A 24,964-nucleotide genomic window follows, 5' to 3' on the forward strand; every position below is an offset into this window, starting at 1 on the left:
GGCCATCCAAAAATTGGTCTTTTCCCACTTCTGACAGGCCTCAAAGGGGAAGATATAGATGCTCCAGAGGTCGGGCGCAGGCTCAGGCGCCTTACAGATCTAGACAGTGGACTGCTTCTTCACCTAGAAGGGGAGAAGACAGACCTCAAACCCAAAGAAAGCAAACCCAATGACTCCCTCTGTTGGGCTACAGGTCCTCCTTCCCTGGATGCCCCTCTCGGAGGAAAACTTTCTCTTTTTTACCAAAATTGGACTCACATTACCCAGGACAAATGGGTGTTAGATGTGATTTTGAAAGGCTACAGATTCCACTTTCACACTCTGCCAAGGCCTTCCGGCTGGCCAGATCTGCCAGAACATCAATGGACAGAGGCCTTACATCAAGTGGACGCTTTATTAGCCTTAAGAGCCATAGAACCTGTTCCACCTCTAGAGGTGGGGAAGGGGTTTTATTCAAGACTTTTTCTGGTCCCAAGAAAACAAAACTCCTGGAGACCTATTCTGGACCTCTCAATATTAAACACCTTTTTGGAAATTCCAAAATTCAAGATGCTTACACTTCAACAACTTCTCCCAATGCTCTCACAAGATGCTTGGATGGTAACATTGGACTTAAAAGATGCTTACTTACACGTTCCCATAAGGCAACAATGCAGAAAGTACCTCAGATTCAAGGCAGGCTCGAGACACGTCCAATTCTCTGTACTGCCATTTGGCTTATCTACTGCGCCCAGAGTTTTTACCAAATGCCTGGCTCCAGTAGTAGCTTACTGCAGACTCCAGGGGATTCAGATTTACCCCTATCTGGACGACTGTCTAATTCAGGCAGACAGCAAAGATCTTTTACTTCAACACCTGCATTTTGTTCAGCGTCTTCTCCTACTACTGGGATACTCAGTGAACACAAAAAAAGTCACATTTGATTCCTTCTCAACGAATGACCTTTTTGGGAGCTCTTCTAGACACAAGTTTACAGATGGCCTTCCTTACTCCAGAAAAACAGTTACAGCTGGCTTCAATCTTCAAGACCTTGGCAACCTTGGCTCAGCTCACTGCAAGGAAATTCCTGCAGGCTTTGGGTTACATGGCCTCTTGCATCCTGTTGATTCCAAATGCGAGGCTTCACATGAGGAAACTTCAATGGTACCTAAAGAGTGTATGGTCACAACATTGCCACAGTCTGGATACAATGATTCCACTGATTCCCTGCCTCCAGAAGGAATTCCTTTGGTGGTCCAGGGCATGTGTTTTCAATGAAGGGAAGCCCTTTCGTCTTCCTCAACCTACTCAGATCATAACCACGGACGCCTCGGATTATGCTTGGGGAGCTCATTTTCTAGACAAATGCCAACAGGGCTCTTGGACAAACAAACACCTTCTATGGCACATCAACTTGAAAGAAATGTTGGCAGTCCAAAATGCTCTTCTAGCCTTCCAGACTCTTTTGAAGCCAGGACCTCTGCTAATTCGAACAGGCAATACCACAGTCATGTGGTACATTAACAAGCAAGGGGGCTCTCACTCTTACCCCCTTTGCAGACTTGCCATGACTTTATGGGACACAGCCTTAAATTTGAATCTGGATCTTCAGGCACAGTTCATTCCAGGAAATCAGAATCTCTTAGCAGACAGCCTAAGCAGAAACATTTTGGATCCTCACGAATGGATGTTGGACCCCAACTTATTCAGCAAGATAACTGCAGTTTGGGGATGTCCTCAGATAGATCTGTTTGCGTCCCATCTCAACCATCAGTTGCCTCTCTTTTGCACCAGGTCCTTCCACAAGACAGCTTGGAAAGTGGATGCCCTGTCCTTCAGCTGGAGGAATCTTTCGGGATATGCCTTCCCTCCTCTTCCTCTTCTGCCTCGGGTATTGCTAAAGACAAACCCAGACTGATCATTTTGATAGCTCCAAATTGGCCTTGTCAGTTTTGGTATCCAACTCTACTACACCTTTGCTTGGAACCCCCTTGGAGTCTTCCTCTGACCCATTCTCTACTGTCCCAGCATCAGGGTCAGGTATTTTACTCTCAAATCAGGACTCTTTGCCTGGCAGCTTGGCTCATCAAAGGCAATTGATTCCTTCTTCTCTTCCTAAACAGGTTTTGGATATTCTTTTGGAAGCTAGGCGTCCTAGTACAAGGAAATCTTATGCTTCTAAATGGAAGAGATTTTGTATTTGGATGAAGGATCGTGGTTCTGATCCTTTTTTACTTGATATTCCCTCTGTTTTACTTTATCTCTCAGACCTTTTGCTTAAAGGTCTTTCCTTTTCTTCCATTAAAATTCATGCTTCTGCTATTTTGGCTCATTTCAATTGTGATCCTCCCATTTTTCCCACCAGCTGGTTAGACAATTTCTGAGAGGAGCTAAGAATTTAAGACCTCCTATCCTCCTGTCCCTCCTTGGGATCTCAACTATGTTTTGGAAAAGCTTACTTTGCCTCCTTTTGAGCCTGCTGCCTCTGCGGATATTAAGTTCTTATCCTGGAAGACAGCTATCTTGTTGGCCTTAACTTCTGCCAGAAGGGTATCTGAGTTACAAGCCCTCATGGCCGTGGAACCATACCTCATCTTCCATCAGGACAGAGTTTCCTTGAGGACCAATCCTACTTTTATGCCTAAGGTAGTTTCTAGAGTGGCTCTAAATCAGACTATTCACCTGCCTACCTTTTTCCCAAAACCCCAAAATAAGGGGGAAAGGATTTTGCATTCATTGGACATACACAGGCAACTACGTTTTTACCTGGACAAAACTAAAGATTTCAGAAAATCAGATCAATTGCTTATCTCTTTTGCTTCCAGTTCTCTAGGTAAAGCTATTTCTAAGCAAACTATTTCCAAATGGATTGCTCATGGAATAAGATATTGTTACTCTCTTCATGGAAAACAGATTCCAGGTATTGTCAGGACTCATTCTACTAGAGCAGCTGCCACTTCAGCAGCCTTTCTCAGAGGAGTTCCTACCAAGGACATTCTGGAGGCTGCCACTTGGAGCTCTGTGCATACCTTTTCCAAGCACTATAACCTCCCTTTGTACTCTTAAGTCTAGGGCAGGCTTTGCCTCTGCTGTTTTGCAGGGTCTTCTAGCTGCACCTTCTTCTTCATAACCTCCTCCCATGTTCTCAGCTTTGGGATTCTACCCTACAGTTATGACTGCAACAGTGAAACACGAAGAACATAGTACAGTTGTGTATACCTACCATAAATGTAGATGTTCAAGTGTCTTCACTGTTGCAGTCGGTGTTTCCCTCCCTCCAGATCCCTCTTGTTTCCTTTTCCACTACCTTTCTGGTGTATTTGTGTTTCCCTTGGGACACCTTTTGGTTTTATGGGAGCTTCTGACATCAGGGGCAAGAAAGGCTGGAGAAGATGGCGTCGGCTGTCAGCTTTATACCCATGCGTTCTAACGTCAGTGTACTAGCTGATACAGCCGACGCCGGACCCAGACTTTGATATTCTGGCCGACCTCAGGCTGCCTGCCGGCAGGAGTACCCTACAGTTATGACTGCAACAGTGAAGACACTCGAACATCTACATTTATGGTAGGTAAACACAACTGTACTTTGTTTGTCTTTCGGCATTTCCCGGTAAGGGGACGCCACAGTGGAACTCCGGTCCGCTAATGACTGGCAATAGATTTTTACAAAATGACGAAGTGCCAGCTCGACGCCTAACTTTCAACGAAGGCATGCCCAATAACGCACGCGTGTCTTTCGAACGCTACCCAACCGCAGGGAGGACATGCAGACTCCACACAGAAGGCACTCCCAAGCCACGGCGAGAATCGAACGGGAGAACCTCTTGCTGTGAGGTAACAACGCTATCCCTTCTGTATAAAACAAAAATTATGAAATGCCCATGTTGGTTCACTAACATAAAGTGCACGGACACTAGAATGTGATGGAATAATTTTTACTGTACCAGCACAAGTTTTGCAAGTACTCAGTCTTTCAAGCTACCATGAGCCCTTCACTGACAGGTTACCGATGTTAGATACAGTGTTTAAATATACGCTTGTGCCTCCTATTGGCTAAAAAAGACACTTGAAAAATGTCAATTTGGAGAGAAATTGTGTAACTTTCATACTTAGCATAGCATCTACACCTGAGAGAGACACACTGCACGTGTGTGTGTGTGTGACTTTCATACTTGAGAAGACCAGGTTATGACCTGCTATAAAACTTTAGGTTCTTCCTTGCAAGCTACATTAGAGTCAATGCTCATGTAGCAATGAAGGCAACAACTCCAAAGACTACTCTTGACACTTAATGAGAAACTAAATCACAAAATATGATCCTGTGTACCTAGTGGAAGTACCTGATTTTAGTTCTGGAAGCTGGGTCTGGGAGAAGCCTGAAACCTTGTACCTTTTTTTTTTTTTTTTTTCCAAAAGGCTGCCTGTATCCTGAATGGGCTTTGTGGACTAAGCACTTGCTGAGAAGTAACTAATGGTACTTTGTTTTGCACTGGAAGCTAACAAGGCAGTTATTTTGTTTTACTGAACAATGAGGATTATTGAATAAACCTTACTGTGATTGTTTTGTACCAGGAAGCCAAAAAAAAGTTATTTTGTTTTAATGTACAATTCAGATTACTGAATAAACCTGTATTTTATAGGGATTGCTGAATAAACATGTATTTTATGTGGTTTACCTTTATTTTGTTGAAAGCCATATGTGTGATGTGCAAAGCGTCAAAAGTACGGCTGCAAAGCACCACAATACCGATTCACCATGTGTTTGAATGGCAAATAAGTGAATGCTTTTTTTCCCATTAAAACACATAGATCAAATGTCGGAAATGGTTTTCCAGCAAATCATTTTCGACATTTGATCCTTCGATGCCCGTATTTCAGCATTACGGTTCGTGGAAACGACCATCCACATAAATGCAATTCAGTCATTCAAAGGTAAACCATTTTATATAAGTCCTGCCTTCAGTTTATTTTGAACTTTATATATTTATAGATTTAGATATACACATACATAGGTGTAACTAGGGTGGGGCAGACACCCCAGGTGCAAGGTGTCAGGTGGCACAATTGGCAGATGCCAGTCATGTGGTAGTGCAGTACTAAAACTGCATTCATGGTCATGGCTCCATGTATGCTAGAGTACAGTACTTTTTTATGCTCTTCAACTTGGAGAAAAGGACCCTTTTTTCCTTTCTCAGCTTGAGGACAGGACTTTTTTAGTCCTCAACTTAGAGCTCAGGGGGCAGCAGATTTGGCAGCTTCATGGCATGCCACAACACACAGCAATGGTTCTGTATAAATGCATATATATGTATGTATGTATGTGTGTGTGTGTGTGTGTGTGTGTGTGTGTGTGTGTGTATGGATCCCTATCATATAATCGAAGTTTCAAAACTTCAAAATTTATATGTTGGAGACCATATGATCGAAGTTTTGTAACAGTGAAAGTTTTGAATAAAGATCACAATATAGCACCTGTTGAGAAATTTACCCTTTTCCTCACTGTAATGTAGTCTCAAACCTGGTATATTTAATTTACAGAGGGTGTAGGGGGTGCTTGTCCCCCTGCAAAAACATTAAAAAAAGTTTTTGTTTTTATTTTTTTCTTTTATGTTTGATGTTTCAAAACTTCGATCATATGGTCTCGACTATATGAATTTCGAAGTTTTGAAAATTCAATCATATGATAGGGATCCATATATATATATATATATAGAGAGAGAGAGAGAGAGAGAATACAGTTGTGTAAGTAAACTTAGCATAACAGTAGGTGTTCTAATACATCACTGTTGCAGTGGCCTACACTTTGGGTTATATCCTACCTAGAATATGGCCACTAGTCAGTTTCAAAGCTTCAGAGGACTCTCCATGAACTCTAACCACTATGGGGGGGGGTCGAAGAAAGCTGCATAAAAGCAATGATTAGGGAACCAAAATCTCTAGAGTTTTCTTTCCTTAAGGCAGGAGGTTAAACCTTTGAAAGGAAACAACTAGGAAATTAAAAATGGAACCTATAGTATATGTAACTATATACAAAGAGTATATACAGCCACATCCTGGTAATACAGCAAAAACGGAACAAAGAGGGTGGAGGGAGAGGATAGCTATTGCAACAGTAATTTTTTGGAACCTCTACTGTTATGGTACATTAATTTACACAACTGTACTATGTTTAACATCAGATCACTGTTGCAGCCTAAGCTTTATGTTTACATTACCAATGCTTAGAAATATATAGGGGGTGAGGAAGAAGGAATTCAAGAAAACAGGAGCTCCTGGAGAATGGTCCTTGTTAAACTTGTTCTAGACCTGGAAATGGAATCCAGTTTGTAATGCATTGTAAAAGTGTCTACAGAGAACCAAGTTGCTGCACCTAGAATACTTCTAAAGTCCACCTCTTTTAAAAAGAGCACATATGATAAAGCCCTGGTAGGGTGAGCCCTGACCCTGCTGGAAGTGACATGTTATAGTATGAATAACAGAAACAAGTAGCATGAGATGACCATCTAGAAATTGTTGGCATTAACACTAGTAGTCCCGTCTAATTAGTTTCATAGGAAACAAACAGCTGGTCAGCCTGCCTGAAGGATTTATTTCTATCCAAGTAGTATCATAGCAGCCTGTGGACATCCAGAGTGAGTAAGATTCTTTTTCCCTTGCTTTAAGTTGTAGAAAGACCACTTTAGGTGTAAAAGAAGGGTTTATTCTCAAAGAAACCCTGTCCTTCTGGAAAATGAAGGAGGGCTAGTTCACCATAACAGCTTGTAAACCAGATAGCCTTCTTGCAGTGGTCAGAGCAATGCATAATACAGTCTTCCCTGTTAAGAGCCCCAGTTCAGCCTGATGAGCTGGTTCAAATGGAAGAACAGTTAGCTTTTCAGACACAAAGTTAATATCCCAAGGATAAACTACCTGTTTTCTAGGCAGATAAATATGTAAAACCTCTTTCAAAAACTGCTTGGCTTGAGAGCAGGAAGAAAAGGGATATACGAGCAGGCAAGCACAAATGGCCAAAAGTTAAATCCTGACAAAACTATAAGAAAGGCTAGGGGGACATAACCCATACATCAAGGCCTCAGAAGGGTCCTTTTTCTTTGGGACCAAAGCACAGCCATCAGGAAAACTCCAACAGGTAAAAGCAAGGTAACATCAAACAATCCAAAAAAAAGCCACAAACCACAAAGATTAATGTTTATTAAAAATAAAAATAAACAAACTTGATAAAGTGATAGTAAAATCATGTTGCCTTTATTATTTTAATAAAATTTAATCTCTCTGGTCCCCCCCCCCCTTTTTTTTGGATTCTTAGTCTGGAACCAACTAGAAAATCTTTTCCACTTACACATGTATGATTTCCTAGCAGTATGTTTTTAGCCTCCTTTTGTACCTAAGCTCAGAAAAAAAGTGCCTAAAATGTATCAAAATTCTGTCATCCAGGCAGCCAGCTGATGTGACTTCAAGTTGGAATGTACAACCCCTGTCTTTTGTCAGCAAATCTAGTCTGCAAGGAAGCGTATGGTAATTGCCACTGGTAAATTTCAAAATAAGGGAGAACCACTGTTGACTGGGCAAAAAAGGGAGTCACCACCACTGTCTTTGGGAAGTCCTTCTGTAGCTTTAGAAGAATCCTGGATATCAATGGAAAGGGTAGAAAAACATAGATGAACCTTTCCATCTATGGGAAAGAGAAATAATCTGTCTTCCAGGCCTGTTTGCAATGAATCCTGGAGCAGAAGTTTTTAACTTGTCTGTTTTAAAAGCAGGCAAATAGAACTATTTAAGGTGTTCCCCACAGTTTGGATCAATTCCTGAAAGATCCTATTTATGAGAGTCTGTCCTGGTTGTGCTCAGCTTGCCTGCTATAATGTTCAGCTCTGACAAAATGTAATAAGAGAGAAGACAAACTGAGCTGAATGCTATCTCTTAAGCCATCATGGCAAGTCTGCAGAATGGATAAGATCTAATATCTCCCTGTTTATATACCACATCACTGTGGTGTTGTCTGTGATAACTGGTGGAAGTCTTAGAGACCAGAGATGGTTTAAGGCCTTTAGAGCACTAATTACTGCCAACATCTCTTTGACAATTATGTGCTTTTATCTGTCGTTTGTTCCACAGATGTTGCACTTTCACCCCACTGGATACAGCCCACCAAGCAAAGTCAAAGGCATCTATTGTGACAAAGTGAAAAAGTATACAGAAGGAAAAAGAGAAGAGCAGGACTGGGAGGCATTGGGTTCACACATCACAGTAACTTCCTTCTTACATATTCCACCACTGGAATCTGAAAAGATAAACAGTGATGATACTGAGACCAGATTGACCTGTGGTACAACTGAATTTTTCTCATACAAAGTCTGGACAAGGGAATCGTGATAATTATAGAAGCCATGAAATCCAGAATCCTAAGGAATTCCCTGGCAGATATTAGGGACTGGTTGAAGAAGATCAGGAAGTTTTCTCTGTACAGTTCTACTTTGCCCTGAGGAAGAAAAGCCCTTCCTAAGGAAGTATCTAGTTGACATCTAAGAAAAAAACTATTCTGTGAGATGCGATGAGATGTTTGTAAGTTTGTTTGAAATGCCAAGCTGACACATCTCAGATACTATTAACAATTGGAACATGAGTCTGCAAATGTAAGACTATTGTCAAAATATGGAAATTTGTGTATTCCTTGAAGTTTGCAGTAGGATATTACTGGAGCCAGACACTTTGTAAATACTGTTAGTGTGGTAAACCAAAGGGAAAGACAGAGAACTGATGATGCGAGTCAGACGTACTGGGTGGTCTAAATGTAGTGTTAGAATTACTACTACAGGCCTTATCTTTAAAATTAATTTTTAGTTGAACATTTCTGGCAAACAATTTAGTGTCGATAATTACATCAGACAACTTATTCCTACATGCAGGAATAAAAGAAAGTACCTTTGTTCCTGTATTGAATTTTTATTTAGATGTATTTAGTAAATTAGTAGAGGAAGATCTACATAACATCTATACTAATACATCTCAAAGTAATTATAAACTAAAAAGAAAGAACTTAAATTTTAAACAGCAACAAGCTCTAAATACTTTAAGAAATGATACTTCGATAATTATAAGGCCAGCTGATAAAGGTGGACCGTTGGTTATTCTAGATGCGAATGTTTATAAAGATAGTATGCATATGCTACTACAAGATAATGCATTTTATGAAGTTATCAGCTTCGAAGTAGTGGAAGGTAAAGTATATAAAGTCTTTGATATGCTGGATGATATTTTAATGAGTAGATATATTAACTTAGACTTGTTTAAGTTCTTAAAAGTAGACTATCCCTTAATTCCAATTATTAATGGTCTCCCAAAGGTACATAAAGACATTGAACATCCTCTAATGAGACCCATTGTTTCAGGCAGAAACTGGGTAACAGAACCTCTCTCGATGTATATAGAATATTTTTTAAAACCTATTGTTGATCGTAGACCTCGGATTTTAAAGGACAGTAAACAATTCTTAATAGAGTTATATGAGTATCTGAAGACTATTGATCAATATAAACACTTCTACTTTGTCACCCTTGATGTAACCAGTTTATTTACAGTAATTCCTAATGATGAAGGAGTAAGAAACATACACAGTTTTTTGTCTTTATACTCTGACATGACTTTAAAGCAAATAGACTTACTTTGTTTATTTCTAGAAACAGTTTTATATAATAATGTTTTTATCTTTGGTGATATTATTTTCTCTCAGTGGGAAGGCGTAGCTATGGGAACTCCCTGCACTAATAGTTAGGCCAATTTAGTCATGGCCCACTGGGAAGAAAATGAACTGTTTTGTCTAGAAAGTTTTAAACAATACGTATGTTTCTATAGAAGGTTTCTAGATTACTTGTTTTTATTATGGAGAGGTGATGTGCAATCATTAATCAGATTTAATGAAGAAGTAAATGATCTAACTGATTTTTTAAATTTTACTATGAATTTTTCTTTGGATAAAATCAGTTTTCTTGATGTCAATTTAGAAGGGTGTGAGAATGGATTAGTATAGGAAGGCATGCTTTAGGAACACATTGCTGCATAGAACTAGCATGCACCCTGGTTATGTTTTTAGAAATGTTGTCAAAGGACAGGTCATGAGAGTCTCCAGGCTCAATCCCTTAGAAACAGACTTTAATCATGAATTGAACAATTTGACCAACCGACTCTTGGAAAGGGGTTACAAAGCTGATGAAATCCATAATGCTTTCACCAACATCAATTCCCTTAGATGTACCACAGCTAGACGTTATTTTTCTGATAACATTGCTAATTCTGATGCATTGGGAGTATGCACTTGGAACACAGATGTAGTTAAGATTCTTATGTACTTTAGTATAGATACAAATATTATCACAGATATTTATGAGAAACACTGGGATGTGCTTATGTTGGATGAGAATATTAAGGAGATTGTCAGTGATACGCCCATGTTTGTTTCTAAAAATAAGAAGACTCTTAAACAGCTATTATGTCAAACCAGAAATAGTAGAGAGGCTGATACTTTAAGTACAAAAGAATTATTTATAGGAATGAAATCTTGCAATAAATGCAATGTGAATACATTGATAATTCCAATGTATTTGTACATCCCGTTACCAGCTATGTTTATTCGTTAGATGCAATAGCAAATTGTGACACGAAAAATGTGATTTACCTAGCACGCTGTATGAAATGTAATGCTTTCTATATAGGAAAAACAAATAGAAAATTAAGAGAAAGAATCAGAGAGCATATTTATTACATAAGACAAAATGATGAACGCAGTGCCTTAGCTAAGCATGTGATGATAACTGGCCCAGACCATCATTTCAAGTTCACAGTGTTGCAGGTTATCTATTTTAATATTAGAGGGGGTAATGTTTGCAACTACACAGAACGAACCAAAATCAAATGGATTATTAAATTTAGGGCTGATAGACCACCGGGCATTAATGATAAAATTCCACTTAAGCCCATTCTAAGTAATAGAAGGTTACAAGTTTTTAAATAAATAAAAGATTAAGTGATTTTTTAATATGAATAGATTTAACATTATCAGCTTAAAACATTGTCAAGCAATATTTGATACATATTTTTCATACATTTCTAAGTATTTACAGTTTCACTATCAAATGCATTTTAGATATATTTATTTATATGTATTTATCATTTTGACAAGCTTGTATATTTGCTTTTTAATTATATGTTAACAGGATATGATGTAATGAATTTTACTGATGACAATGTATTTAAGGTTGGACATCTAATTGTTTTACTAAGTCTGAAGAAGCCCTAGAGGTGAAAGCGCTAACTGTGCACAATAAAATATTTATTGAAATTTATCGAAGCTGATATCACGCTTATTTCATTATCGTGACCATTAACGTTTACAATTGCCTTCAGTGTCTAGAGCTGTGGTGTATCCCGTGGATGAAAATTTACATTTTATTAGTTTCGTTTTACTTATTCTACATCCTCTGGGGTTCGTTTTCGCTATCTGAGCTGCCGTTGTGGTTATTGGTGATTTTATACATATATATATCTAGTTAATCACTGTGTATTAAACTAGATATATATGGATTGAAAATCTTCCACACAGAGAAGTTTCTTACACTGTTTTGTTTTTGGACCCACTATACTTGTTTAGTGGGTTGTTTGAGACTTCGGGGATAAGCAAACCTGACATATGCATTGTGGTATCCTAGCAGAAAGTCACAGTGAAGGTGATATCACCCCAACAATACCCTTAGCAAAGTAAATAATGATTTATGTGAAACCAGCAAAGTTCATTTAAGTAAATCATTTTATGTGCCCAAGTGAAGTCCAGTTAATTAAAAAGAGCATAGCAAGTTAAGGAACTACATATTATGAAAAAAGTCCTAAAAACTAAGTAAGTTAAGTTATATGCAAAGTATGAAAACAAATCTAACTACCGTAGCATTTCACAAAGGACAGTAACACAAAATCTACTTTAATGTCTGATCAGAATAATATGCAAAGCCATGGAAAGACTTATTAGGAAACGGGAAACCTCCAAACACTGATCCCATTTCAGTTTGGATTTGTCAAGGGCAGATCATGCTTACTCAGTTTGGTGGACTTTTTTGAAAAGGTTACCAATGCAATGGAAGGTAAAAGGGTACACAATGCATGCTTCAACCTGGTCAAAGCTTTTGACACAATCCCCCACTCAGGCATTGTAGAAAAGCTAAATAAACTGGGAGTTGCATCCTATTACACACTGGATTACCAACTGGCTCACAGATAGGATGCAAGAAAACAAAATAGGGAAGGTTACCTCCACAAAGGGATGGGTCACCAGTAGAGTCCCCTAGGGTTCTGTGCTGGGACCTTTCCTATTTAGGATCTACTTCTCTGAAGTAAAACTCAATACCAAAGGGCTCTGGCTGACTAAGATTGTACATGGCTGCAAGTTAGGAGCAGTCACTGAATCCCCAAATTACATAGCCATCCTGCAGGAAGGTTTATCCCAAAAAAATAACTGGTGCTAGAATCATGGACCAAAAATAAATGTCAATAAATGCATTATTGTATTATGTGGGAAGTCATCTACCTCAGGGAAGAACCACAATGACATTAAGACCCTATGAGTAGGCTTGTTTGGATTTGGGAAGTTATCTGGACAGTGACCTAAATTTTAACCAATGTGTCTGCTGAGGTAAAAAAGTCCTTCTATACAGCACTGCTTATAATAAAGGGGTTATGTCTTCCAGTAGGATGCAGATGATCTTTGTAGCCAGTGATTCACTGCCTCTGTACCCAGGAAGAGTAGGACAAAAGGGGTGAGGGACTATATCACTTGCTCCCTAGTTAACAACCTGTGCTTCACCACAGTACACTGCTTGCATCTCATTACTGAGCCTGTATATACAGCAGTCAATAACTACTGCTAAGTAGGGCTTCTCCCTTATGCATTCTAGAGAAGCCAGGACAGCATTGCAAGACATGCAGATGGTGTATGTATCCTGCCAGCCACTGAAGTATACCATCCAGTAATTAGTAATGCAGAAGTCCTACATGTCTAAATCCTATATGTCCATAACCCCGCTACCACTTAAACAGTAAAAACAGCAGGTGTAATAAATATTACTCTGATCTCTGGACATCTTCTGTTTGATTAGATGCATGGGCACTGGAGGGACTGGGTGGGGAAGATAGGAGTGAGTGGTCAATGCCAACACACCTTTCCTAGGGGGAGGGAGGTAGCCTAGGCTCCCTGGAATAGCCGCACGAAGTGCCTGGTGAGCTATATGCTGTAAGAAGTATACTTCTTAAGTTGAGGTTTGACCATGCATGGAAGAGAGCATGCACTTTCTTAATGCAGGAAATGCAGAGCTTGCAAAGATACGCTTTGTTGTGGGAGGTGGGGCACACTCCCCAGCAGAAGTTTGATGCAATACTAGTGTGTTTTGACTCTTCACTAGTCTCAGGTATGGGTCAGATTGAGCCAAGAGAAGGCTATGTTGGATACAGCAGATCCAGTGAATTCACAGAGGAGCTGGTGGCAGCTGAACATCAGCTGCAGGGAGAAAGGAAATAAACATTCCACTGAACAGCATGTCATTTATCAGTGACTGTGCTGGCCACTGGAACTTTACACAAACTAACTGGAGATATTACTGGGGTTTTGAAAGCATTTATAAACCAGATCCTACAAAGTTTCTCAAGAGTCTACTGTCAAATGCAGTGATGAATAGTCACATGCCTTGGATACAGGCTGAGTGGACACCTGTGATGAGTAAATTCCACACTATATGCCATGTGCCAGGTAAACTGGGTACAATGGATGCCACAGACACTGAGATCCAGAAACCTTTCACTGATGATGTGACTGCCTGTGCAAATTTATTCCTTAAGTTATCAGGTGATGTCACTACACAGATGTGTGTGCTATCAGTCCCAAAAAAATTGTGATGCCAACAGTTGGCACTCTTGTGCCAATTACCAGACCATTGAAGGTGGTCAAGGATCATGAGTGCACTCAGAACAGTGGGAATAGGGATATGTACAGCAATCACACAGTTAGTATGTATATTTGTAACAAAGGTGTGGGTAACATCCCCCAACATCGTGCCAGCTATCCTTTAGAACCATACTGTCATCACAGACACCACAGTATGTGGTATACAAGCATGCACAGAGGAGTGGACATTAACATACGTGAACGTGTATTAGCTCACCTATAAAAGAGGTTGCATTGCCTAGGCAGCTGTGGGGGAACACTACAGCATACATCCACAAACCCTGTCAGGAATTTAGAGTACATGTATACTGTACAATCTTGTGCGCAGACTTGCATCCCACCTCCACAAGATGATCCTACATGACTGCAGGGCCCACAGGATGATAGTCTACTACCTCCATCACCACCTATACTGAAATAGCCATCATCAGCATCAGCTGATCATTGTGTAGTAGTCTGTATATGTAGTTAATGTACTTTAAGCAATACTCCATGATAAACATATCTAAGTAAGGAGTAACATCCCCTCCATGGTGCACCCACATCCATGCCCTAGTGATTCCAAAAACGGAGTCATGTTTTACTAAGAGTAACAAACAGACATTATCTATTAATTCTTGTTACTGCTGTGAGGACCCTCTACTATCCCACAGCAGACCAAGGTCCTGGACCTCCTCCTTAGCGTTGTGCTTAATGACATTAAATTCTAGAATGGCTGTACTCCAGCTTCCATGCCCACCAATGACATTTACATCTAAGACCACCTCAACCCACCTGTACTGCCTCAACTCTTCATTGCCATCTTGACCCATAAGAAGGGTGACATCTGTGTAGTGTATATTAACAGTCACCTCAACCTCCTGCATGATAAAATTCATATTTGTTTTCTAGCCACTCACTGAACCACAGGTGACAAGACATAAAGTAATTGTTATAATCGCTAACTTCTTCCACACTCAGCCAAACAAATATGCAGGCCAATAAGAAAAGCAGGCCTAAGAAATATACATGGTAGTAAATGAAATGCTTAGCCACATTCTTTCAATTTATTTATTTAATAAAATCTGCTATCCATACACACAGACTGGACCTATTTTAGCTACAGTCCCATTAATACAGCAGTATCACAGCAAGAAATGGAGTTAAAGTTAAGGCTGATAGATAATGTGAAAATTACCAAACTGTGTTATGGGAAATCAAATCTAAAAATATTCACATATATAAAGTAGCCAAATTGTGTGCAGCCTCATAAAATTTTTTTACTTACAGTCATGGAAAATGGAACTCTCACTCGCAGAACTGCTAGTTAAAATTCCGCGCACGAGTGTGGAATGTGTTTACATCTGCGGTGGCACATGCATGTGCGATGCCGGGTCTTCCTTAAAGGAGAATACTCTGGCACTGCGGATGTAAACACATTCCGCACTCGCGAGTGGAGAGATTTTAATTTTGAAAAGCTTTTTAATTTTTTTTGCCTTCAGGATGTGTGGGTTAACCAAAAGGGGGAGGCGTGCGCCCCTGTGCCAAAGCCTAAATCCGCCACTGGTTTTGGGGGTTACTGCTGATGATCCTGGTATCTGTGTGAGATTTTCACTTTCAGTTATATTATACACAAGTACATGTCTCATACACTGCATTATGCTGTTTGAGTAATAGGTGAACAGTGAGAGATAATCAAACTGTTTCAAGTCCAGCATATCAGCCAAGCAATAGACAAATAGAATGCATGGCCTACACTGTAAAGACTCTAAATCTGAACATTCAGAGTGTTAACATTTTGCTTAAGGATTACAGAAACTCATATTTGCAGTCAGTGAGACTTGTCAGCACAACTGTTCCATATGTCTCAACTGTCCAGATTTTCTAGAATTTTTGCCCTAATTTTGTCCATTTCCTTATATAATTTATGGTTTTCTGACATCATTAGTATGCTCTGAGGATTAAAATCACTAAGTAGTGACATGCCTTTGAGTTTCAGTTTTCCCCATAGTCATGCCTTGTCCAGATTTCTTGTGCCAAGCCAAGAGGTATGCTGTTGTCAGAAAGATGTCTTAAAATGAGGCTACAAGCTTCATATTTAGTTAGTTCCAAAAAAAATTAAAGAGCTGTCATAGATTTGCTAAAAGACAGACTAAACAAATTATGTTATGGTAGACTGATAAAAAAAAAAAAATCATTCAAACCTACAAAAAGGGGAAAGAGTGGGAATTAACAGAAATTTTACAGTTAATGCTGAGAAAAATAATAAACACGCCACAATGATATGCCAAGTGCTGATATTATACAGCATACAATGTTCAAATATACTTATCTACAGAAGGAACATAAAATAGTTAAGCAAGGTAATGTATCTGAAGAAGTTAATTTGCTAAAGGTTTCCAATTTACAAATGCTGTTGGGTGAAACTTTTTCCAAAAGTGTTTTTTTTTTCAAACACCTTTATTGAATTATCACTTGTGACACAGGCAAATTTACATTAATATAAAAGTAATCAAACTATATTAACATAAATATTATACTTCACATATACTGCTATATATCATATAACCTAAACAACATTACATTCATTATTATTACATGCATTATTCAATTCCTGCCTTTTTTTTTTAACAAGAAACATATTCATTAAGCCATCCCTTCCTACATAGACAATCATACATACAAACAAATGAAGATAAACCACACCGACACACTCCTAGCTGCAAGCATCTTACATCACCCATATCTGCCCAATCTTTCTCACTCAAACACTACATAGCTCATCCAAGTTCTGCCACCTTCTAAACCCAATTCCTCCCTTGTATGCATTGTACCCACAATCCCCACCCCTTCCCATGCAGTTTGCTCCCACCCCTCTCCAAAGACCCTAATTCCAGTCATTCAATCCTGCCACTACACTCACCCCCTCCAATACAGCCAGTCTAGACCCAAACCTCCGCCCTCCAGCAATTGCCTCCCTGGCAGCCACCACCATCAGACACAGCAGTGCCCCACCACATCTAGGCAACTCTGATTCTGCACTACAGCTCAGAAAAATCATCTCTCTCATCAGACAGTCTGCTCACCCAGCATTTCCGACAATGTTTCCCGCAGGGAATCCCCAAAGTCCATCAACCCACTGCACCCCCAGAACACATTCCCAATGACCTCCCTCCTCCCCCTCACCCCTCCAACACCTGCTGTCTGCCTGAGGAAAAACCCTTAGAAGTCTACCTGGGGTACAAAATGGAAGGGATTGGGAAGGGAGATTGGATAGGCAATTCACAGGGAAACAATGGGAAAATATGTGTATGTCTCCCAGGTTTGCGGCAGAGGCTAGAGAGTTTCGGATTTTTGCCTGCAGGTGTTTGCACGGATATTTTTCTACCCCAATGTTTCCCAAAGTGTTGATAAAATTCAATACCAAAAGTCTGAAACTGAGGAACTTGTTCAGAATGATTCTCTGATTAGTGTAAGTTCATAACAAGTTACTGTTCAGAGTAATGCTGTGATTTAAAAAAAAAAAAAACAACCAACTTCAAATCAGTACCTAAAACTTTGAAAATCTAATACTGTACACAGTGCATATGGACTTTATGAATGTTAAACAGTTATTTTCAAAGATGGAAATTTCAGTCTATTTCATGTATTGTCATATATCGCAATTAAATATGTACTGTAGATGCAGTCTGCATGCAATCGGTGTTCTTAAATTTAAAGTCTTTTGTAGTGCATCCTTTTAAAGTTAAGGGGATGTAGTAAATGCATTTATATGTATGTATGCATATATATATATATATATATATATATATATATATATATATATATATACATATATATATATATATATATATATATATATACACAAAATGTGTATATACATACATACATATATATATATAATTATAATAGTGTGCCACGTGGTGATCATGTGTAAGGCCACTTCACTTGTTCATCCTGAGTCAGTATGTGCTTAACTGTATTTATATATACTACAATACTAGCCACCTATCCATATTGTGTGAGATGCACTTTAGGATCATATTCATTGTCTGATCTGAGATTTTTGAATTGAAAATATCTAGTTTGTTTAATGGGAAAGGTACAGTTGGATTCACAAATGTACATTGTGTGTTTTGATGCAACTTAGACTTGCACTCAGTAGTAGTACTTTTGACAAAGGACACAGTAGAATGTTATAGGTCCATTTATTGTTGAAAGCATTGTGAATGGCATCCAGGTCTCATTCAGAGTCATATCATGGGTGGGGCAAAGGAGTTTGGCTACCCTGGGTGCAAGCTGTTAGGAGGCACAAGTATCGTACCAGCATTCATTTAGGAAACCACATGTGATATTGTGACTTCTAGAATGAATGCATTTGGCAGCTTAGTGTGTTAGTAAATAGTTTATGCTGCTAGAGTTACAAACCCAGTAAGGTACTAAATGCATTTACTTAAGAAGTTGTGATATTATCTGCAACAGGCACTGCATTTGTGTGCCCCAATGGAAACTGACAATCTGACATTCAGCATATCCTTTCTTTTTGGTCTTCATCTTCAAGGAGACCTCTTTGGATTTTCAACTTCTAGAAAACTTTTTTTTAGTCTTCAAATCTTCAACTTTGGGATGAATGGCCATCAGATGACCTAGCTACAGGTCTGATATGGCAACTCATTCTTCTGATAGGCTTTGGACCAGTATGATGGTTTCCTGTATGATAGTACATGTTGTTGTTGCCCATAGTACCTTAATTTCAGTTTTAGACATGGAATCTCATTTAACCTAAATTAATTTAATCGTAAGAAACTAAACAGAAGTTGTGGTTCATTTTATTTATTCATTCATTCGATAACTATGTATATTAACTGTTGAGTATATGGATACTTTCATACTTCACACAGGCCACAAGGCACAGTACAGTAAGTAACAGGTTACAATAAATCGATTGCATCACATCTTCCATACAGCAACCAACAAGCTGACTTTTCAAAGAAGATAACAGAATGAAATAACAATGAATTCCAAACTATATTACAAACTATATGTATATTAACCTGATGGTATTAAATAAATGCAAGTATGTAATGTGCCAGAAAAAAACAGAAGTCTTGTGTGTTTTTTTTTTTTTAATAGAAGGTTGCAAGCAATGATATGACTGTTTGGCACAAATCATACCCTGTGCCATAATGACTAAATGTAAAATGTTTCCTTATGAATACAACCTGGAGACTTTACTCTCCCTTTAAAAAATCAGCTGCCCCCATTTTCTACAAAATGTATTTATGAAGTTAAGATAGTGTTACTATATATACTTAACACATAGAAGTCATCTGTAACATTTTAATCAGTTTTACAGAGCTTTTATAATTATGTTTGACTGCTATTTGCTGACTTAGTGCAAACAAAAATTACATATATATGTGGCATCTCATCAAAGTAAGTGGTTTAAAGAAAAACTGGGATGTAGAAGCAAGTAAATAGAAAATAAAGAAAAAAAATGCCAAAACTGTATTATGTGTTATGTTCAGTTACATGACTGGTAGTACAAAAGTTGTTTTTATGTTTTAGGTGAATATGATAGTGCTGTGTAATCGAGTTGGAATCCCCAAGCCATTTGGGCCCATCATTAACGGCAAATGCTGCTTGGAAGAGAAGGTGACATCACTGCTAGAGCCTCTCGGACTAGAGTGTGCTTTCATTGATGATTTTGAATCTTACCACGAGAATTTGGGAGAAGTCCACTGTGGAACCAATGTTCGTAGAAAACCATTTGAGTTCAAATGGTGGAATATGGAGCTGTAATTAAAAGGCAGAGAGATGCTATTTCTTTTCTAGTAATCTACCAGCAGTTCTGCACAGCTGACCTTCACATTGTTTAGTTAATTGTTTCACAGATGATGGAAAGTGAACTTTTCTACCTCCAATCGACCACATGCACAGGAAAATTAAATGCAGGCAGACATAGCAAGTCCAGTTTATATTAGATGACTCACTGTTCTCAGTGGAACTGTGTGCCTAACTTTCTTATATTACAGAGAGAAAAGTAATTGCATGATATTTGAGTAAAGAATTATTCAGTCTGTCTTTTTTACAGCACAGATTTATCAGATCAGCTTACCACTCTGTATTCCTTAAAAGTACCTTACATTAAGAGGTAACTGAGTACCTCATACAGAGCTGTGATCATGTGCATTTAAATTCTTGCTTTTTGGCTTATCATATATATTGTGAATATGAATAGTATGCAAGTGTTTGTGAAAATTCACCTTGATTTATTCCTTCTCACTTTTGTAACTAATGCTTGTCAAATGTTAATGAACATTAAGAAAACAGCGGAGATTATAGAACAGTGCGGTATATAACTGAAGTGACACAGTGAAAAGATCATTTTAAATAAATCACTGATTTTTAACAAAATAATAATTTGCAACTGAATCTGAATAAAAGCTAAATCTATAGAGCTAACATCAATGAATCTCCTTGGTGGAAACTAGGTTAATTGCATCTTCTCAAGCAGCTACAGTTTAATATTCATTTCAGTAAAATCTCCTGTGCAAGGATGTTTACAAACCTATACCAGCATGCTACATGATGTATCACACCATCTAAATAAGTATGCATACCAAAATTATTTTTCCTGATCAGACAATGTAGAGTTCATTCTTTGTCATGGTTAGCAAATTCTCACATTCATATGTATAAATATCAACTCAGTAAGTGTCCTTTTGAACATCATATTACTGGGCATGACCTGCACTAGCATCGATTACACTGTCTTGGAGAGGAGCATGGTGTTCTGAACTGCTACAAATGTCCTATGTTCATCCAGGCTATTAGAAGGTTAAGAAGACAGAGACTTATGACGTGCCTATTTGTTTGTCAAAAAACATTTCGGTTGTTAAGATCTCTTTAACTAGCAATACTAGGAGGGTTCTTCTCACAGTCTCAGGCATAAATTGGACCATTATCACAAGAACAAATAGTCTAAGACAAGATCAAGGTATGACTTCCTGGAGGCAACTCTAATGCTCAAGTAGCTGTCCTCAGTCCCTGCTAATGGTGGGCTTGCCCTCAGCTAAGGTGGGCTCAATCCCTAGTCCATTCTGTGCTTTAGTGGAGGGTGAAAGGATTGAAGAGGTGCTCACCATTTCCTACTCTTGGAGGTGCATTTCAAGGTTTTTACACCATCTGGCCCCCAATTCACAGGCTGGAGCTTGTCTACTAGCCTGATCCCAAAGACCAGTTATTTGGCCACTGTGTGACAGTGGCCTTTTCAGCTGGGATGCCCCCCATAGGCATTTGTGGTCCCATCCGAGGGGCATTCATCAGATCATTCAATATTAGGGTCTGCATCTCAGGGGCTATGAATCAAGCATATGAGTCATAGGTGTGGAATCACATCTTTAGCAAATTCATTCTCAAACCCACACCAGGCCTAACAGTACTCTTCTCAGCGTGAGCCATCTTCAGCTGACATATACAGCTAAATGTCAGTTTCCTGTTCCACAGTGACCAGCATAGCCAATCACATACTTACATTACTTCAGGTGCAGTGCTGTGTATAGATTTACTAACATGGGTAGCAAGGAGTATAGTACTTGCAGTTTGGGGGCAAGTCATAGCATCTAGAGGCCATTGTCTCTGAGGCAAACAATACACCCAGTCTGTCTCTTCACTAGAGGGCACCTCATTTGAAGAAGCTTTCAAGTTTGTGAGAAACAGGCTGACTGGCTTTGAATCCCTATTGTTTATATGGGGCAAGGTTCATTGATTATCCCTTCCTTCAGAAAGAGTAATTCCGGAGGCCATCAATGGCCCGTGGCAGCACCCCACCTTGATCATTCTGGCCTCCAAAAAGGCATATGCCCTGGGTGAAGCAGATTATCAAACATGCTGGTGTTCACTGCCATGTGATCTCTTCAGTCCAACATAGGTTCACATCAGCATTTTGCTACTTGACAGCAGCCTAAAGATTTGAACATAGCAAGACAGTGTACTTTACTGCCTTACTGGGGCTTAGAGCCCTCAGCTATGCATCTTACCTGTCCCAGTTACAGACTCACTTTGTTAGAAAGGCCCTGAAAACCCTTGAGGGCTTCCCAGAACCTCTGTCTTCTGCTTGTCTTGTGGGATACAAGGTGTCTGAATGCAATGTGTTGGGTATGCTGTACTCTAGCTAGGGCCACAGGCTGATGCTTGTATATGATGGAATGAATGAAGTTGTCCTCATCAAAGAAGATGTCAGAAATAAGGTCTTTGATGGCCATTTCTTTGGGGAAAGTGCTATTCAGCCAGCCTATCCAGAACCTAATGAATGGCTTCCTATGGAGGAAATAAGTCTTTTTTTTTTCCTATGGAAGGCCTTTAAGATCCCTTCTTACTTCTTTCATTCCTTTCTGTTCTAAACATGGACAATATCAAGAAGAAGAAGATGCTTCTTCACCATCCAAGAAAGGCCTTTCTTGGCTAGAGGATGAATTAATCCATGGGACTACCTGATGAGGACAGCCCAAAAGTTAAAAGATAAACTGCTATAGAACCATGCCTGAGAGATGTATGATCTCAGTAAAATGCCGTATGGGATTGGATGTGGTTTGAAATATACAGGTTACATCCACTAGCATGGACAAATCAAAACAAGCTAGCTACACATACTTTGCCTGTCTAATCCCATGTGGGGCTTACTTAATATTATGTCCTACGTACAAACTGCACTATTATGGGCCAGGAACTGTACCTGGATCTACTTTACCCTCCCTGCTAAGCTTTTTACAAATGCAAGACCACCGAAGAAAAGAGCACCATTACTTTTCCAAGCTGAGACATGACTCGTAACCTATGAAAAACATAGAGTAAGGCTTCTATATGGTGAGTAGTACTTCTGCAACTTTTATAATCAAGTCAGACTTTTTTTAGGCAGCTGCAATACTTTTCTACAAATTGACAGAAATACATTAGTCTTCCATTTCTTGGTGTGCACGTGTGTTTTAAAGTATGCAGGTCGCTAGTCAAGATGCATTTTTCTTATTATTTGTTCTGCTATTTGTTAGCATTAAAGGTTGATAAAATACTCCTAACCCAATATAAAAATGGGAAAAAGAGAGTTGGTTGATGATGATGATGATCATGAATATGCCATGCAGCATTTGGACTTACTGAACTGAAGGAAGCAAATTCATTATTTAAACTATTGTTTCACTGAAGGCAGTAACTTATTTAATATCTGGTCTTGGCTGGCATTGTTAAGTGTCTAATTATGACCACTAGGAAAGAGAGCAAACATTCTGGCAAAACTGTCAATGTTGGGAGTGTCGGACTGACAGCAATGTATTGGTAATATTTAAAATAACAGATTGCAAGTACTTCTGTTAAATTCAGTATGATATAGCATTGCAATATCTTATAACACACTAAGAGTAATAAGAAGTTATGTCTTACCATAACGTTCCATGTTAGTTGTCTTCTTCTCGCCTTCTTTCTTGCTGGAACTCGGCCTATACTATAGCTTGAGAGCTATTTTTACCGGCTTGAGGCAGCCCTATATCCCACAATACCATGCGCGAACTCCCCAGATCTCATTTGGAGGCTAAGACATAGTATAAATAATAATATTATAATAATAATATTACAATCCTCTTTTATGAGTACAGATTACCTACTAGTAACACTAAGGATACAAGGAAAAAAACGCAACATATTGTATCTCCAGAAATGGAAGGACTCAGAAACCTCGAGTCTATCTAGGCTAGGGGGCAGGAGGGAGGGACGCAAGAAAGAAGGCGAGAAGAAGACAACTAACATGGAACGTTATGGTAAGACATAACTTCTTAATGTTAAGTTGTCATTCTCGCCTTCATTCTTGCTGGATGGGACAGCGTCCCTAGCATCTTAGTCCTGGGTGGCTCAATGGAACAGACTCCTGAGTACAGTGGAACCAAAATCAGCTCTATTTCTGGAGGCTAAATCAAGCTTGTAATGGGCAATAAAGGTATGTTTGAACGCCCATGTAGTTGCTGCACAAATGGCATCTAGTGGTAACCTTGCTTGAAACGCCATTGAAGTTGATAGTGCCCTGGTTGAATGAGCCTTAGGCCTAGAGGGAAGTTGCCTGTGTCTCAACTCATAGACCAAGGTAATAATAGATGTCAGCCATCTGGAAAGAGTAACCTTCGATACCGGAAGCCCTTTCTTGCCTGCAGCATAAGAGAGAAAGAGCTAGTCTGACTTTCTGAATTGTTTTGTCCTGTCTAGGTAATACCGTAATTGGCGATGAACATCTAATGAATGTAATTTTTGTTCAGCCCTGTTGGTATAGTCTGGGAAAAAGACAGGCAAATCAATGGAGTGGTTTAGATTTGCTTCCGATAACACTTTTGGTAGGAAGGAAGGGTTTGTTCTGAGAGTTACCCTATCTTTATGAAAAACCAAATAAGGAGGACGGACAGACAAGGCTTGAAGTTCCGATACCCTTCTGGCAGATGTTATAGCTACTAAAAACAGCGTTTTCCAAGAAAGAAGTTTGAGGGAGCAAGAAGCTGCAGGTTCAAAAGGGGGCAGAATTAATGAGGTTAGAACTAAATTCAAATCCCATTGCGGGGGTGGATCTTTGACTGGAGGTCTGAGCAAAAAGATGCCCTTGAGAAAGGCTTTACAGAGTTTGTGGGACATAATATTTGGTTCTGAGAGTCCAACATAAAAATTAGCAATGGCCGCTAATTGTACCCTGATAGTGGCCGATGATGACCCTGAATGAAAAAGCTCCGTCAGAAAGTCTAGAACCTCATGAATGGGTGCATGGAAAGGATCTAAGGACCTAGTTTGTGCCCAGTGTGAAAAACGCTTCCATTTACTCACATAAGTCTTCCTAGTATTGGACTTATGGGAAGCCAGAATGATATCACGAACAGGAGGAGAAATAAGGGGAAGCCTGGCTATGGCTGGAAGTGGAGCAACCAAGCTGTGAGGTTGATGGAATGTAGAGACTGATGCAGCTTGCCCGTGAGGTGGGTCAACAGATCCGGAAGG

The 24,964-nt window shown here is 39.2% G+C and overlaps 1 protein-coding gene across 1 annotated transcript in view; it reads left to right on the forward strand.

The window, feature by feature from the left end:
- PADI2 (peptidyl arginine deiminase 2) overlaps nucleotides 1-20,414 on the forward strand; it is a 1,404,027-nt gene extending 1,383,613 nt beyond the window's left edge. The window contains exon 16 of the mRNA XM_044061822.1: nucleotides 19,508-20,414. Within this exon, the coding sequence (XP_043917757.1) occupies nucleotides 19,508-19,741 (234 nt within the window). The 3' untranslated portion in view covers nucleotides 19,742-20,414. The remainder of the gene's footprint in view (nucleotides 1-19,507) is intronic.
- Nucleotides 20,415-24,964: the final 4,550 nt, after the last annotated feature.

The sequence above is a fragment of the Protopterus annectens genome, chromosome 2.part0 (assembly GCF_019279795.1).
Source record: "Protopterus annectens isolate FY-2018-M chromosome 2.part0, PAN1.0, whole genome shotgun sequence".
NCBI classification, from domain to species: domain Eukaryota; kingdom Metazoa; phylum Chordata; order Ceratodontiformes; family Protopteridae; genus Protopterus; species Protopterus annectens.